This window comes from Bos indicus, chromosome 14 (genome assembly GCF_029378745.1).
Source record: "Bos indicus isolate NIAB-ARS_2022 breed Sahiwal x Tharparkar chromosome 14, NIAB-ARS_B.indTharparkar_mat_pri_1.0, whole genome shotgun sequence".
Lineage (NCBI taxonomy): Eukaryota > Metazoa > Chordata > Mammalia > Artiodactyla > Bovidae > Bos > Bos indicus.
Window position 1 is genome coordinate 944046 of NC_091773.1, and position 17676 is coordinate 961721.

At 46.7% G+C, this 17676-nt stretch overlaps 1 protein-coding gene and 1 non-coding gene across 4 annotated transcripts in view; both read right to left on the reverse strand.

Moving 5' to 3' along the window:
• The window catches only part of SPATC1 (spermatogenesis and centriole associated 1), a 29854-nt gene that overhangs the window by 3123 nt on the left and 9055 nt on the right, over positions 1-17676 (reverse strand). Inside the window, exons 2-4 of one of the 3 annotated variants that reach the window (XM_070803037.1) lie at positions 3866-4522; positions 3249-3359; positions 3001-3140 (exon numbers count right to left, since the gene is read on the reverse strand). In XM_070803037.1, the coding sequence (XP_070659138.1) occupies positions 3001-3140; positions 3249-3359; positions 3866-4522 (908 nt within the window). Of the gene's footprint in view, positions 1-3000; positions 3141-3248; positions 3762-3865; positions 4523-17676 lie in introns of all 3 variants that reach the window. The other 2 variants (XM_070803036.1, XM_070803038.1) reach the window with 2 other exon arrangements.
• TRNAG-UCC (transfer RNA glycine (anticodon UCC)) lies at positions 12602-12674 on the reverse strand. The gene has a single exon. It is a non-coding gene; the product is annotated as a tRNA-Gly (tRNA).

Here is a 17676-nt window from a genome sequence, read left to right on the forward strand (position 1 = left end):
CATCTTTTAATTTCATGGCTCCAGTCACCATCTTCCATGACTTTGGAGCCCAAGAAAATAAAGTCTGTCACTATTTCCATTGTTTCCCCATCTATTTGCCATGAAGTGATGGGACCAGATGCCATGATCTGTGTTTTTTGAGTGTTGATTTTTAAGCCAGCTTTGAGCAAGCTCTGGAAGTTGCTGATGGACAGGGAAGCCTGGCATGCTGCACTCCATGGGGGTCCCAAAGAGTTGGACACAACTGAGCGAGTGAACTGAAGGCAGCTTTTCCACTCTCCTGTTTCACTTTCATCAGGAAACTCTTTAGTTCCTCTTTGATTTCTGCCACAAGGGTGGTGTCACCTGCATATCTGAGATTTATTGATATTTCTCCCAGCAATCTTGATTCCAGCTTGTGCTTCATCCAGCCCGGCATTTTGCATGATGTACTCTGCACATAAGTTAAATAAGCAGGGTGACAATATATAGCCTTGATGTACTCCTTTCCCAATTTGGAACCAGTCCATTGTTCCATGTCCAGTTCTAACTGTTGCTTCTTGACCTGCATACAGATTTCTCAGGAGGCAGGTAAGGTAGACTGGTATTCTCATCTGTTTAACAATTTTCCACAGTTTGTTGTGATGCACACAGTCAAAGGCTTTAGCCTAGTCAATGAAGCAGAAGTAGATGTTTTTCTGGAATTCTCTTGCTTTTCCTATGATCCAGTGGATGTTGGCAATTTGATCTCTGGTTCCTCTGCCTTTTCTAAATCCAGCTTGAACATCTGAAAGTTCTTGGTTCATGAGCTGTTGAAGCTGGCTTGGAGAATTTTAGCACTATTTTGCTAGCGTGTGAGATGAGTGCAATTGTGTGGTAGTTTGAGCATTCTTTGGCATTGCCTTTCTTTGGGATTGGAATGAAAACTGACCTGTTCCAGTCCAGTGGCCACTGCTGAGTTTTCCAAATTTGCTGGTGTACTGAGTGCAGCACTTCCACAGCATCATCTCTGAGTATTTAAAATAGCTCAGCTGGAATTATGTCACCTCCACAAGCTTTGTTCATGGTGATGCTTCCTAAGGCCCACTTGACTTTGGACCACAGAATGTATGGGTCCAGGTGAGTGATCACACCATTGTAGTTATCTGAGTCATGAAGATCTTTTTTGTACAGTTCTTCTGTGTATTCTTGCCACCTGTTCTTAATATCTTCTGCTTCTGTTAAGTCCATACTGTTTCTGTTCTTTATTGAGCCCATCTTTACATGAAATGTTCCCTTGGTATCTCTAATTTTCTTGAAGAGATCTCATCTTTTCCATTCTATTTTCCTATATTTCTTTGTATTGATCACAAAGAAGGATTTCTCATCTTTCCTTGCTATTCTCTCAAACTCTGCATTCAGATGGGTATGTTTTTCCTTTTCTCCTTTGCCTCTTGCTTCTTTTCTCAGCTATTTGTAAGGCCTCCTCAGAACCATTTTACCTTTTTGCATTTCTTTTTCTTGGGAATGGTCTTGGTCACTGCCTCCTGTACAGTGTTACGAACCTCCGTCCATTGTTGTTCAGGCACTCTGTCTATCAGATCGAATCCCTTGAATCTATTTGTCACTTTTACTATATAATCGTAAGGGATTTGATTTAGGTCATACCTGAATTGCCTAATGGTTTTCCCTACTTCAATTTAAGTCTGAATTTTAGCTCCCAAGACAGGTCAAGGGTCGTCAAACCGGATGTTAGCAACGTGGGCTTGCTGACACCAGTAACACAAGGATACCAATGGGGCAAAGATGGGAAACGTCCCCAGCTCAACCTGTAAACCAATGAAAACCCAAACATTTGAACTGGATTTTTCTTAGAACTTGACAGACCCTGAAATTCTTACTGAAGAGTGAAGGGCCAAGAGGAGCTACTACAGTCTGGAAGAAGGATGCCCAGGCTACCTCTGCAGCTGGATTAGGACATCGGCTTGTGGCAGGGCTGGAAGGGAGGACCGGAGCCCACACACGTGGACTGGAAGAGGGGACTGAGGCGGGGCTGGCAGCTCCAGTCTTACACAAGACTTGAAAAGCACAGATAAAGGAAAAGGCAGATAATTCTGGCCAGGGTAAAATTAAAAACCTAAACGGACACCTTAACAAATGGAGAAGGCAAATGCAACCCGCGGAACTGATGAGCCCATTGTAACCGAACGTCATTTCTGCCCACTCAGACTCAGGCTGACAGCCCCGCCAAGGAGAGAGGAAGGGGCACAGAGGGCTCAGTCCCCGCGGATGAAAGCTGAGAGGCAGAGGCTGCCACCCTCGCGCCCCCTACTCCTGTGCGCTCACCGCCGCCCCCACCCGCGGGGCGTCAGTCGCGAAGGGCGTGCCTTCGCTCATTTTGGGGAGCAGGGCCGCAGGGTGTCCGGCCCACGCCCCCCCACCCCCAGGCTCCCATTCGTCAGCGCCTAGTACACGGTGGCGGCAAGAAGCGCCCAGACTCGTTTGGGAAGCACTGTTCTCCATGTCCCTTGGGGGTAGTGGGCTCAGTGGAGGGCAGGCTGGGAATGGACTGGAATTAGCCCAGCCTCAATGGCCACCAGGCTGCCAGCTACTCAGAGGCTCCGAAAACCAGCCTCCACTGTGTCCACCTGTGACCCTTGAGGACTCAGACCCCTCGGGGAAGAAGGCTGAGGCCTCAGCTCTGCCAGCCTGGGGAAGGGCCCTTGGGAGCAGAGCTCGGAGGTCCAGAGGCCACGCAGTGAGAAGGCTGGGAGCGCACATCTGACCCTGAGGGGGCCCTCGCTGCTCTGCTCTTTGGGAAGGCCTCCCATGGGGCTGGGACACAGGCCCCTGCGGCCGGACACCCTGGACACCTGCTGGCCGCTGGACTGAGCACTGAGCTTCCTGCATCCCTGGGTGCCCTCAGATTCTGCTGTGCTCTGCCTGGCTGGCCCCCAGAAGCCCGTCGAGAGCCAGCAAGCTCCCCACCCTTGCAGTGGCGGGCAGGCCCTCCGGTGGCCAGTGGGGATGGGCAGGACACACCTGGATGATCTTCTCTGGAATGTTGGAGACTGTGAAGCCATAGAGCCTCACACGCTCGGGGAAGATGCTGGACAGGATCCTGCGGTCCAGCTGGAAGGCGATCTCCCCCACCAGCCTCTCCCAGGCTAGCTGCTTTGATTCTGGGGACAACAGGGGTGGACAGAGTGATCAGTGGCTGTGGCCAGCAGCCCAAGGGGTGCCTGGGAGGTCTCCATGGGCAGCAGAGGGGACCCCAGCCTCGCGCTGACCTCGAGAGCTGTCGGGGAACTTGCTGCTCTTGCGGTGGGCTAGCTTCCGCTCCAACTCCAGGATGCTTTTCCGAGACTGCTCTGGGCCGCGTGGACCACGGGCGTCGGTGACTGAAGCCGGGGAGGACGAGGTTCGCGGTGGGGAGCGGGGGTTGCGTGGAGGGGAGTGAGGGGTGGGCGAGGGCCGGGATGGGGAGTGGTGTGTTCGAGCAGAGGGGTGCGGTGTGCTTGAGGGGGTGTAGCTGGTGGTCACTGTGGGGGTGGGGGTAGGGGCAGAGGTGAGGATGGCCATGTTGGAGGCAGTTGAGACAGGGACAGAGGCAGGGATCACTTGTCCCTGGGGGCCGCCAGGCTGTGTCTGAGCATCTGAGGTGCCATAGGAGAAGGCTATCACGGGGCCTGGAGTGCCCAGGGCACCAACAGGGGTGGAGGTCTGGATGGGTGCACCCACAAATGTCATGCTGAGGGGCTCCGGCTCCTGGGTTGGCTGGGGGTGCTCAGTGGGGAGTGAAACTAGTGATGTGCGGGAGGGGCAGAAAGGAAAGGAGGCAGATTAGAGCGAGGCAGGACCAAGGACTGGCCTGGCAGGGCCCACCCCCCATCCCCGCATCTGTTACCTTTGGAGGTGGCAGAAGGTCCCCTGTCAGCCGAGGGGTGGGGTCCCGGGGGATATCCTCGGAGCGGCTCTGCCAGCCTCACCCGTGGGGCCTCCGACAGCACCAGATTGTTCATGGGGTTGGCCAGAACGTTCTGAGAGACACCTAGAGGGGCGGCCGTGGAGGTGAGCAGGGGGCTGTTCAGGGAGAGGACCCCCGAGCCTGTCATAGCGGGCATCAGGGGGCCGTTCTGAGACACAGCTAGGGGGCCCACCAGGGGGCTTCCTGGAGTCAGGGGGCCGGTGGAGGGCAGGCCCAGGGAACTGGTTGGTGTGCCCCCTGGGGGCACTGCCGTGGGGCCCGCCAGGGGGTTGCTGGGCATCAGGGAGCCGGTGGAGGGCAGGCCCAGAGAGCTGGTTGGTGTGCCCACTTGGGGCACTACCAGGGGGCTGGCCAGGTGGCTGCTCAGGAGGCTGGTGAGTGGGCTGCTCTGGGAGGTGGGCCCTGGGCCGGGCAGCAGCGTGTTGAGAGGGCCTGCCAGGGGGCTCACGATGGGGCCTGCCACGGGGCTGGGCTGCGGGCTGTTTAGCACGTCGGCCAGGGGTGCCAGAGCCACAATCCCCACTTCTTCCAGGATGGGTTCGTTTGCTGCTGCCGGGGACGGGGGCAGGAAGACACCTGGGGGACACAGAGAAAGCACTGAGACGCCAGGCTCTCTCCCACTGTGGCAGGGCCTGGACCACGAGGCCCATCTGCTTCCGATGAGCTGACCAACTCTCTGAGCCTCCCCTCTAGGCGGATCCCACGCGAGGATCTGGCTCCTCGTCTCTATCCTCTGAGGGCACCTGCTTCCTCCCAGGATCACCTCCCTAAACGCCTGCCCCCGCCGCCAGGACCTTCCACGCTACCTGCCCCTCAGACAAGCCGCTGCCCTGAGCTGCTGACCCCTTGCTGAAGAGGGGACGGTTTGAACACACAGGTGGCCAAGTTGACCCCTCTGTGCCCTGGTGGGGAGAGGTGGGCCCAGGCCTCCTGACCACTGTCCTCCTAAGGACAGCTGAAGCTCACAACATGAGGGACCGTCAGGGGGCCGGAACTGGAAGTGGCTGGAGCCCAGGGTGTGCCTGGCCCCTGCCTACCCGCAGGGGATGCGGCTGCAGGAGGGCCTGCTGTGCCCACCCCCGCATGCGGCCTGGGGGCCTGTTTGCCCCTGGTTCCTGAGGAAACTGCTCCAGAATGACCAAGTGACCCCTGTTGGAAGGAGAAGTCCCCTAGGGAGGGCGTGGGAAAGGCGTCTGTGAGTGTGCAGTTTGATGGAAGCTTCCACGTTATAAAAATAAAAGCAGAACATGCTTATGATAAGGAAAGAATGGAAACACAGACAAGTCAAAAAGCGATGAACACCACTGGTCGACCTGTCGCCCTGCAGTGCGTCGTATTGCAAAGCCCTGTGTGTGTGGCCTTGAAGACGTCTCCAGGTGGTTATGCGGGTCAGGGGCTGGCAGACCCCTCAGTGAGGAGCTGTCTACAGACCTCCAGCCTTCCTGGCCACTCTTGCTGCAGCTTCTCAGCTCTGTCATCGTGGCTGTTTTCAAGTTTTCAAGGACAACGTGGAAACAAATGGACGTGGATGTGTGGCAGCAAAAATTCACGAATGCTAGTATTTGAATTTCATGGGCTTCTTCCATGTTGTGAAATAGTCCTCTCCTTTGATTTTTCTCTCAGCCATTTAAAAAAAGGTGAAGCCAGCTGTTCCTGGCTCCCAGGCCACGCACACGTGTACACTGACTCTATGTCCCTATGTCCTTATGTGCCCCGTCTCTGGGAGATGCTCCCTCCAGCTGTGTCATTCTTGGAAAACAGTGCTTATTTGGCCATGGTGGTTTCCATCTTGTGTACGTGCCATTATTTATCGAGCCGATTTCAGTTGGGGGATTCTATTGATTCCAGTTTTCCCAGGAACAAAAATACTACTATATAAATCTTTGTTATTCCCCCACCCTCTGAAAACAGACATTTTACAGTTTCTCGATGCACACTGCCGAGCCCCTCTGCTTTAAGACCCCTTAGAACATCTGATGTTCCCTTCGAAGTCCTGGGGGTGGTACATTGGTGCTACACTACCAGGACATCCAGCCAAACATTTTAAGTTTTGTTATTTTTTCCAAACAAATAAATTAAAATTTCAGAATCAGTCTTTGATGATTTCTTGTTTTGACTTTTTGGGATTTTTGCTTTAGGATTGAGGAGACAGTAATGCTTAAGGGAAGAGCCCATGGGGAGGAAGTGTGTGAGGGACTGGGCAGTGGTGGGCCAGAGGTGGTAGGGCATGGACATCCGAGCTGAGTGTCCGTCCTCCTCGGCCCGCCTCCTCTTCCAGGAGCCTGGGGTCTGGATGACTTAGGCAGCATCTCCAGGACTCGGGAGAGAAGACAATCTCTGCACAGTCGGTCCTCATGGTCTCTGAGACCATCTCACTGATGCCCCCACCACGCCCTTGCCTCTGTCTTTGCCTTGGCTGGTCCCATTGCAATCCGCCTGCAATGCGGGAGACCTGGGTTTGATTCCTGGGTTGGGAAGATCCTCTGGAGAAGGAAATGTCTACCTAATCCAGTATTCTGGCCTGGAGAATGCCATGGACTGTATAGTCCATGGGGTCGCAAAGAGTTGGACGTGACTGAGTGACTCACTCGATCATTTCCACCTGGACTGCTCTTCCTGTGTGCCTGGTTGGCCCTGCACTGCCACTCATCCTTCAGGTGAGACCTTCTCAGGGAGGTCTTCCATCCGGAATTGCCAGGTTCCTTCAGGCCACCTGCTCCTTCCCCTCTCCTCGATGACTTCCTTCTTGGCACTTATCCCGCTCTAAGACACTCTGCAACAACTTACTGGTTTGCCCTGGCTCCCTCGATTAGCATGGAAGCTCCATGCAGGCAGGGCTTCGTCTGTGTGCTGCTGTTGCCCTGTGCCTGGAGCAGTGCTTGGGCCACAGGAAGTGTTCAATAAACATGAAGAATATGATTATATATGAGCACAGATGAAACCTGAGACTTAAAAAAGGGTCAGTCTAGAAAGTGAGAGGGTGGAAAAATATAGTCCATACAAATGGGAAGCTAAAGAAAGCTGGACTAGCAACCCTCATATCAGAAAAAATAGACCTTAAAATAAAGAATATTACAAGAGATAAGGAAGGACACTACCTAATGATCAAGGTATCAATTCAAGAGGAAGACATAACAATTGTAAATATCTATGCACCCAACATAGGAGCACCTCAATACATAAGACAAACACTAACAGACATAAAAGGAGAAACTGACAGGAACACAAGAATAGTAGGAGACTTTAACACCCCACTCTCACCAATGGACAGATCATCAAAACAGAAAATTAATAAGGAAACACAAGTCTTGAATGATACATTAGATGCAGTGGATCTCATTGATATCTTCAGGACATTGCATCCAAATGCGGAAGAATATACCTTCTTCTCAAGTGCACATGGAACATTCTCTGGGATAGACCACATCTTGGGTCACAAATCCAACCTCAGTAAATTTAAGAAAATTGAAATCATATTAAGCACCTTCCCCAACCACAAGGCTTATGAGACTAGATATCAATTACAAGAAAAAAACTGTAAGAAGCACAAATACATGGAGATTAAACAACACATTCTAAATAACCAACAGGTTACTGAAGAAATCAAAAGGGAAATCAAAAAATTTCTAGAAACAAATGACAATGAAAACACAACAACTCAAAACTTATGGGATTGAGTTACTGTCAATTTCTCCTTTTATGTCTGTTAGTATTTGTCTTATGTATTGAGGTGCTCCTTATGTATTGAACTGCAGCAAAAGCAGTTCTAAGAGGGAAGTTTATAGCAATACAATTCTACCTCAAGAAACAAGAAAAACATCGAATACACAACCTAACTTTACACCTAAAACAACTGGAAAAAGAAGAAGAACAACAAAAAAACCCAAATTAGTAGAAGGACAGACATCATAAAGATATGAGCAGAAATAAATGAAAAAGAAATGAAGGAAACAATAGTAAAGATAAAGCTAAAAGCTGGTTCTTTGAGAAGATAAACAAATTGACAAACCTTTAGCCAGATTCATCAAGAAAAAAAGAGAGAAGAATAAAATCAACAAAATGAAAAATGAAAAAGGAGAGGTTACAAAAGACAATGCAGAAATACAAAGGATTATAAGAGGCTATTATGAACAACTGTATGGCAATAAAATGGATAACATGGAAGAAATGGACAGATTCTTAGAAAAGTTCAATCTTTCAAGACTGAACCAGGAAGAAATAGAAATTATGAACAACCCAATTACAAGCACTGAAATTGAAGCTGTGATAAAAAAAAAAAATCTCCCCCAAAACAAAAGCCCAGGACCAGATGGCTTCACAGGAGAATTTTGTCAAACATTTAGAGAAGAGCTAATGCCTATCCTTCTAAAACTGTTTCCAAAAATTGCAGAGGAAGGAACACTTCCAAACTCATTCTACGAGGCCACCATCACCCTGATACCAAAACCAGACAAAGACAACACAAAAAAGAAAACTACAGGCCAATATCACTGATGAACATAGATGCAAAAATCCTCAACAAACTTCTGGCAAACAGCATTCAGCAACACATCAAAAAGCTCATACACCATGATCAAGTTGGGTTTATTCCAGGAATGCAAGGATTCTTCAATATACACAAATCAATCAATGTGATAGATCATATTAACAAATTGAAAGATAAAATGCATATGATAATCTCAATAGATGCAAAAGAAGCCTTTGACAAAATTCAGCACCCATTTGTGATTAAAACTCTTCAAAAAATGAGCATAGGAAGAATTTACTTCAACATAGTAAAGGCTGTATATGATAAGCCTACAGCAAACATTATTCTCAATGGTGAAAAACTGAGAGCATTCCCCCTAAGATCAGGAACAAGACAAGAGTGTCCACTTTCACCACTATTATTCAACATAGCTTTGGAAGTCCTAGCTACAGCAGTCAGAGAAGAAAAAGAAATAAAAGGAATCCAGATAGGAAAAGAAGAAATAAAGCTCTTTGTTTGCAGATGACATGATACTGTACAGAGAAAACCCTAAAGATAGTACCAGAAAATTACTAGAGCTAATCAGTGAATTTTGCAAAGTTGCAGGATACAAAATCAATTCACAGAAATCACTTGCATTTCTATATACTAACAATGAAAAATCAGAAAGAGAAATTAAGGAATCAATCTCATTTACCATTGCAACAAAAAGAATTAAATTTCTAGGAATAAACTTACCTAAGGAGAAGGCAATGGCACCCCACTCCAGTATTCTTGCCTGGAAATCCCATGGACAGTGGAGCCTGGTAGGCTGCAGTCCATGCAGTCGCACAGAGTCGAACACGACTGAAGCGACTTAGCAGCAGCAAGGAGACAAAAGAACTGTACATAGAAAATTATAAGACACTGATGAAAGAAATCAAAGATGACATAAACAGATGGAGAGATATTCCATGTTCCTGGGTAGGAAGAATCAATATTGTGAAAATGACTATTCTACAAATTCAATGTGATCCCTATCAAATTACCAATGGCATTTTTCACAGAACTAGAACAAAAAATTTCTCAATTCATATGGAAACACAAAAGACCCCGAATAGCCAAAGCAGTCTTGAGAAAGAAGAATGGAGCTGAAGGAAGCAACCTTCCTGACTTCAGATTATACTACAAAGTTACAGTCATCAAGACAGTATGGTACTGGCACAAAAACAGAAATATAGACCAATGGAACAAGATAGAAAGCCCAGAAATTAACCCATGCACCTATGGGTACCTTATTTTTGACAAAGGAAGCAAGACAGCCTCTTCAATAAATAGTGCTGGGGAAACTGGACAGCTACATATAAAATAATGAAATTAGAACACTTCCTAACACCATACACAAAGACAAACTCAAAATGGATTAAAGACCTGAATGTAAGACCAGAAATGACAAAACTCTTAGAGGAAACAAAGGCAGAACACCCAATGACATAAATCAAAGCAAGATCCTCTATGACCCACCTCCTAGAGTAATGGAAACAAAAACAAAAGTAAATAAGTGAGACTTGATTAAACTTAAAAGCTTTTACACAGCAAAGGAAACTATAAGCAAGGTGAAAAGACAGCCTCAGAATAGGAGAAGATAATAGCAAATTAAACAACTGACAAAGGATTAATTTCCAAAATACATAAGCAGCTCATACAACTCAATGCCAGAAAAACAAAGAACCCAGTCAAAAAGTGGGAAGAAGACCTAAGCAGACATTTCTCCAAAGAAGACATACAGATGGCTAACAAACACATGAAAAGATGCTCAACATTGCTCATTATTAGAGAAATGCAAATCAAAACTACATTGAGATAGCACCTCACACCACTCAGAATGGCCATCATAAAAAGTCTACAAGCAATAAATTCTGGAGAAGGTGTGGAGAAAAGGGAACACTCTTGCACTGTTAGTGAGAATGTAAATTGATACAGCCACTATGAAAGATGGTATGGAGATTATTTAAAAAACTAGGAATGAAGCCACTATATGACCCAGCAATCCCACTCCTAGGCATATAACCTTAAGAAACCAAAACTGAAAAAGACACATGTATCCCACTGTTCACTGCAGCACTATTTACAATAGCTAGAACATGGAAGCAACCTAGATGTCCATCGACAGATGAATGGAAAAAGAAGTTGTGGTACATATACACGATGGAATATTACTCAGCCATAAAGAGGAGTGCATTTGAGTCAGTCCTGATGAGGTGGATGAACCTAGAACCTATTATACAGAGTGAAGTGAGTCAGAAAGAGAAATATGGTATTCTAACACATATATATGGAATCTAGAAGAATGGTACTGAAGAACTTATTTACAGGGCAGCAATGGAGAAACAGATACAGAGAATAGACTTATGGACATCCGGAGAAAAGAGGGTGAGATGTATGGAAAGAGTAACATGGAAACTTACATTACCATACGTAAAATCGACAGCCAATGGGAATTTGCTGTATGGCTCAGGAAACTCAAACAGGGGCTCTGTATCAACCTAGAGGGGTGGGATGGGGAGGGAGTTGGGAGGGAGGTTCAAAAGGGAGGGGATATATGTATACCTATGGCTCATTCAGGTTGAGGTTTGACAGAAAACAACAAAATTTTGTAAAGCAATTATCCTTCAATAAAAAAAATTAAAAAGAAAAAAAAAAAGGGTCAGTCTAGGAATTGTCCACAGAATGACCCTATAAACTGTGACCCCTGTGCCAGCCATGTGAGATCCCAAACTCAATCAGGTAACAGGTAACTAGCTGAAGGAGTTGTGTGGTCCTTAGAATACAGAGTGCAAGATTCATTGGCAGGTCTACAAAAGTCGACTGTATTTCCATATACTATCAATGAATAATCCAGAAGTAAAATTAAGACAATAGCATCAAAAAGAGTAAAATATTTGGGAATAAATTTAACAAAAGATAGGCAAAACTTATGCTCTGAAAACTATAAACATTATTGACAGAAATGAAAGAAACTCTAAATAAATGGAAAATATCCTATGTTTATGGATTGGAAGACTTAATATTGTGAAGATAGCATATACTCCCCTAGTTGATTTACAGATTCCATGAACTCCCTATCAGAGCAATAAAAGAAACAATAAGTTGGATTTCATCAAAATTAAAAGCTTTTGTGTTTCAAAGCACACTCTCAAGAAACTGAAAAGACAAAATGGGAGAAAATATTTCCAAATCATATATTTGATAAGGGACTTATATCCAGATTATATAAAGAACTCTTACAACTCAATAATAAAAACCAAATAGTCCAATTTAAAAATGGACCAAAGATCTGAACAGGCATTTCTCAAGGATGAAACAAAAATGGCCAATAAATACATGAAAAGTTGCTCAATCTCATTAGTCATCAGGGAAATGCAAATTAACATCAGAATGATATACCACTTCTAACCCACCAAGGTGGCTATAATCAAAAAGTCAGAGAATAAGTATTGGCAGGATGTGGAGGAACAGAAATGCTCCTACATTAATGGTGGCCTATGTAAAATTATGCCGCTCCACTGCAACACAACCTGGCAGTTCCTCAGAGTTAAACATAGAGCTATATAGGACACGGCAAATTCACGCCTGGCTATACAGTCAAGAGAAATGGAAACATATATGCACACAAAAACTTGTACGTGAAGGCTTACAGCATCATTATTAATAATAGCCAAAAGGAGGAAACAAAAGTCCATGAACTGATGAATGGATAAATGAATGTGGTACATCCATTAATGGAATATTATTCATCCATAAAAACAATGTCCCCCATCTCCCACCTAGAAGTACTGATTCATGCTATAACATGGATAAACCTTGAAAACATTATGCTAAATGAAAGGAACCAGCCATAAAAGCCACTTATATATGAATCCACTTATATGGAATGTCCAGAACAAACATCCATAATAGCAGAGAGTAAATTAGTGGTTGCTTAGAGCTGAGGAGGATTGAGTGGTAGGAATGTGATTGCTAAAGGATTTATTTTTGGGGTGATGAAAGAGTTCTAAAGCTGTTATGGTGGTGTTTGTACATATCTGTGCATATATCAAAAAATATTAAATTGTACACTTTAAATGGGTGAATTGTATGGTATGTATGTGAATTATATCTTTTGTTTGTTTGTTTATTGGCCTTGCCTTGTGGCATGAGAATCTTAGTTCCCTGACCAGGGATTGAACCTGTGCCCCCTGCATTGGAAATGCAAAGTCTTAACCATTGGACCACCAAGGAAGTCCAGTGAATTATATCTTAATAAAATTGTTATTAAGAGATGAATGGGAAAAGAAGGAAAATTTGGCTTTGGAGTACAAAATGAAGCCGGGCAAAGGCTAACAGAGTTTTGCCAAGAGAACACACTGGTCATAGCAAACACCCTCTTCCAACAACACAAGGGATGACTCTACACATGGATATCAGACGGTCAATACTGAGATCAGATTGATCATATTGTTGGCAGCCAAAGATGGAGAAGCTCTATACAGTCAGCAAAAACAAGACCTGGAGCTGACTGTGGCTCAGATCACGAACTCCTTATTTCCAATTCAGACTCAAATTGAAGAAAGTAGGGAAAACCACTAGACCATTCAGGTATGACCTAAATTAAATCCCTTATGATTATACAGTAGAAGTGAGAAATAGATTCAAGGGATTCGATCTGATAGACGGAGTGCCTGAACAACAATGGACGGAGGTTCGTGACATTGTATAGGAGGTAGTGCTCAAGACTATGCTCAAGAAAAAGAAATACAAAAAGGTAAAATTGTTGTCTGAGGAGGCCTTACAAATAGCTGAGAAAAGAAAAGTGAAAGGCAAAGGAGAAAAGGAAAGATATACCCATCTGAACACAGAGTTCCAAAGAATAGCAGGGCGAGATGAGAAACCCTTCTCTAGTGATCAATGCAAAGAAATAGAGAAAAACAATAAAATGGGAAAGACTAGAGATCTCTTCAAGAATATTAGAGATACCAAGGGAACATTTTACAGTAAAGAACAGAAATGGTATGGACCTGACAGAAGCAGAAGATATTAAGAAGAGGTGGCAAGAATACACAGAAGAACCGTACAAAAAGATCTTCACAACCCAGATAATCACGATGGTGTGATCACTCACCTAGAGCCAGACATCCTGGAATGCCAAGTCAAGCGGGCCTTAGGAAGCATCACCACAAACAAAGCTAGTGGAGGTGATGGAATTTCAGTTAAGGTATTTCAAGTTCTGAAAGATGATGCTGTGAAAGTGCTGCACTCAATATGCCAGCAAATTTGGAAAACTCAGCAGTGGCTACAAGACTGGAAAAGGTCAGTTTTCATTCCAATCCCAAAGAAAGACAATGCCAAAGAATGCTCAAACTACCGCACAATTGCACTTATCTCACACACTAGTAAATAATGCTCAAAATTCTCCAAGCGAGGCTTCAACAATACATGAACCAAACACTTCCAGATGTTCAAGCTGGATTTAGAAGAGGCAGAGGAACCAGAGATCAAATTGCCCACATCTGTTGGATCATAGAAAAAGCAAGAGAGTTCCAGAAAACTATCTACTTCTGCTTCATTGACTATGCCAAAGCCTTTGACTGTGTGGATCATAACAAATTGTGGAACATTCTTAAAGAGATGGGAATACCAGACCACCTGACCTGCCTCTTGAGACATCTGTATGCAGGTCAAGAAGCAACAATTAGAACTGGACATGGAACAACGGACTGGTTCCAAATTCGGAAAGGAATACGTCAGGGTTGTATATTGTCACCCTACTTATTTAACTTATATGCTGAGTGAGTGAGTGAGTGAAAATTGTTCAGTCGTGTCAGACTCTTTGTGACCCCATGGACTATGCAGTCCATGGAATTTTCCACACCAGAATACCCAAGTGGGTAGCCTTTCCCTTCTCCAGGGGATCCTCCCAACCCAGGGATCAAACCCAGGTTTCCCGAATCGCAGGTGGATTCTTTACCAGCTGAGCCACAAGGGAAGCCCTATATGCAGAGTACATCATTTGAAATGCCTGGCTCGATGAAGCACAAACTAGAATCAAGATTGCTGGGAGAAGTATCAATAACCTCAGATATGCAAATGACACCACCCTTATGGCAGAAAGTGAAGAGGAACTGAAGAGACTCTTAATGAAAGTGAAAGAGGAGAGTGAAAAAACTGGCTTAAAACACAACATTCAAAAAATGAAGATCATGGCATCCGGTCCCATCACTTCATGGGAAATAGATGGGGAAACAATGGAAACAGTGACAGACTTTATTTTCTTGGGCTCCAAAATCACTGCAGATGGTGACTGCAGCCATGAAATTAAAAGATGCTTGCTCCTTAGAAGAAAATCTATGACAAACCTTGATAGTGTACTAAAAAGCAGAGATATTACTTTGCATATAAAGGTCAATCTAGTCAAAGCTATGATTTTTTCAGTAGTCATGTATGGATGTGAGAATCGGACCATGAAGAAAACTGAGAGCCAAACAATTGATGCTTTTGAACTGTGGTGTTGGAGAAGTCTCTTGAGAGTCCGTTGGACAGCAAGGAGATCCAACCAGTCCATCCTAAAGGGAATCAGTCCTGAATATTCATTGGAAGGACTAAAGCTGAAGCTGAAGTTCCAATACTTCAGCTACCTGATGGGAAGAACTGACTCCTTGGAAAAGACCCTGATGCTGGGAAAGACTGAAGGCAGGAGAAGGGGACGACAGAGGATGAGATGGTTGGATGGCATCACTGACATGAGTTTGAGCAAGCTCCGGGAGTTGGTGATGGACAGGGAAGCCCGGTGTGCTGCAGTCCATGGGGTAGCAAAGAGTCAGACATGACTGAGCCACTGAACTGAAAATTGTTATTAACAAAAAGACTCATTGAAGGCATTTAGGGTTGCAGTGAAGACACTATCAAGGTTCAGGGGCCAATTAAGTGCATCCCTGGATGGCACTGCATGTTGTGTTGGTACAGCTCCTGGGGGATTGTGTTTCCACTGCTTGAAGCCAAGACTGTTGTGGCCTCAGTCGTGGACACAGTGTTCACAGGTTTTTGACCCATAAAGGTCAGCAGTGAGAATCTCAGGACTGGCCTGTTGAAATTTTGGCTGGGGGGTGGGGACACTTGAAAGCACAGAGTCCTCACCACTGGACCACAGGGGAATTCCCATGAACAGGAGTGTCCTGAGCCAACAGTGTCCTGGATCCCAGATTAAGCCTTGGTTTAAGGGATTTCAGTCCTATAGTTTTGTATTCTAAAGCAAAATGTGCAGGTGATTGATTGTTTTAACCTTATTATAATTTATGTTTCACTGATTAAGATTTGTGAGTTCAAATGTTCCTGGGTACTTTACTACGTTTTTATTGCTGTTTAGTTAATTCGTACCTGATTCTTTTGCAGTTCCACAGACTATAGCCTGCCATGCTCCTCTGTCTATGGGATTTCCCAGGCAAGAATACTGGAGTGTGTTGCCATTTCCTTCTTCAGGGGATCTTCTGACCCAGGGATCGAAGACAGATCTCCTGCATTTGGCAGGTGGGTTCTTTACTGAGGAGCCACCAGGGAAGTCCCATGTTACTACATACCGTGTTAGAAACTTAAAGAGAGCTTAGATTAACTGCACTTATTTATTTTATACATAAGAATTGTTTAGGGTTCAGGAAGCTTTGTTAGATTGAACAAACTTTTTTTTTTTTTTTTTAAGCAAATGTCTTATATTTATCAATTAAGTTTACAGTGTTTTAACTGTTTCCTACTCGAGTCTCCTGCCCCTCATTGCGTCGGTCAGCACGTGGCTGCCATATGGTCCTGCCCTAGGCCAAGCCCAAGCGTCTTCTCCCCGGCCGGCCTCTGGCTCCGGGCGGCTGCGCCTCCGCAGCCGTCCCTCGGGGGCCTGCCGACCGCCCGCGGCCTCGCCGGCCGCGGAACCCTGACTCCTGCACGAGAATGCCGGCCCCAAACCCGGGTAAGGGGGAGCCCGGCCACCGACACCCCAGCCACCGAGACCCCAATCCTCGTGGGGACGGAGACGTGGGACAGCCGAGATGGCGGAGGTCCTATAGGGTGCCCTGAGAGGGTGGGACCTGACGGGGCGGGGCGCGAGCGTAGGGGCGGAGCCAGAGCAAGGGGCCCGCTCAAGGGGCGGGGGTATGTGGGCGGAGCTAGCGTCCCGGGGCTGCCCTGGGGGCGGGGCCAGAGGGTCTTGCAGGGAAGGTGTTGCTTAAGGCACGACCCCGGAAAGCCCAACCAACCAGTGAGCAAAGGCTGCCAGAGCCAAGGTTTAGAGGGCCAGCGGGCGGGAGGACGAAAGAGAGGAGGGTGTTGACATATCTTGAGAGGCGGCGGGTTCTGAGGTGGCGGCAGAGGTCCCGAAAGGGAGGCAAGAGCTGAGGGTGGGCTGGGGTCCTGAGAGGGGTGGGGGTGGGGTTCTGGGGGGAGAGGCCCGAGAGGGGAAGTTCTGATGGGGGAGGGTTCTGAGGGAGAAGGATTCTGAGCGGGGAGGTTCTGATAGCGGGTGGGTCCTGAGAGGGGGGAGGGTTCTGAGGAGGGTGAGTTCCGAGGAGGGACGCGTCCTGAGGGGGCTGGTTCTGAAGGGAGACAGGGGTTCCAAGAGGAAGGCAGTTCCTGAGGGAAGGATGGCTTCCCACTAGGGGTGGAGCTAGGCGGGCTTAGGTTAACTCCCTAGGGTGGGGTGTTGGGTCAGGGGTGGGGTGTAGGGGTGGGGTGGGGGGATGGGGGTAGTATTAGGCCCGAGGTAGGAAACTGGGACTTGGGTGGGTCCTGGTGGGGGGACGACAAGAACACCTCCTGAGGTGAGGAAGGAGGCCCTGACCTGGTGACAAGGTAAAGACCTTGGGTTAATGAAAGCTCCGGACTGGGGGGAGTGGGATGGAGATTGTGTGGAGCAGGGCTGGTAAAAGGCCTTTTGAAAAGGGGGAAAGACTGCTACCTGCCTGAGGAAACTTCCACCAGCCTGCAGACCCCAAGGGAAGACAAGGGGCAGCAGGAGTGGGGGCCTGGGTGAGGACAGGCTTAGGTGAGGAAAGAGTGGGAAGTAGGGGAGGGTGCCTGGCAGAAAGAGCAACAGAAGCCCTCCTGCCCTGAGAGCCCTTCCTAGCCTGACCACCTGCCCTGTCCTGACCACCTCTGTGAGGAACCACTTTGGTGGGCAGTCACTGTTTTAGTGACTTGAGCCTTCAGTGTAGTCTTCATTTCCTCTTTGCTCCAAATGCCCTGAATTTCCATCCATCTTCAA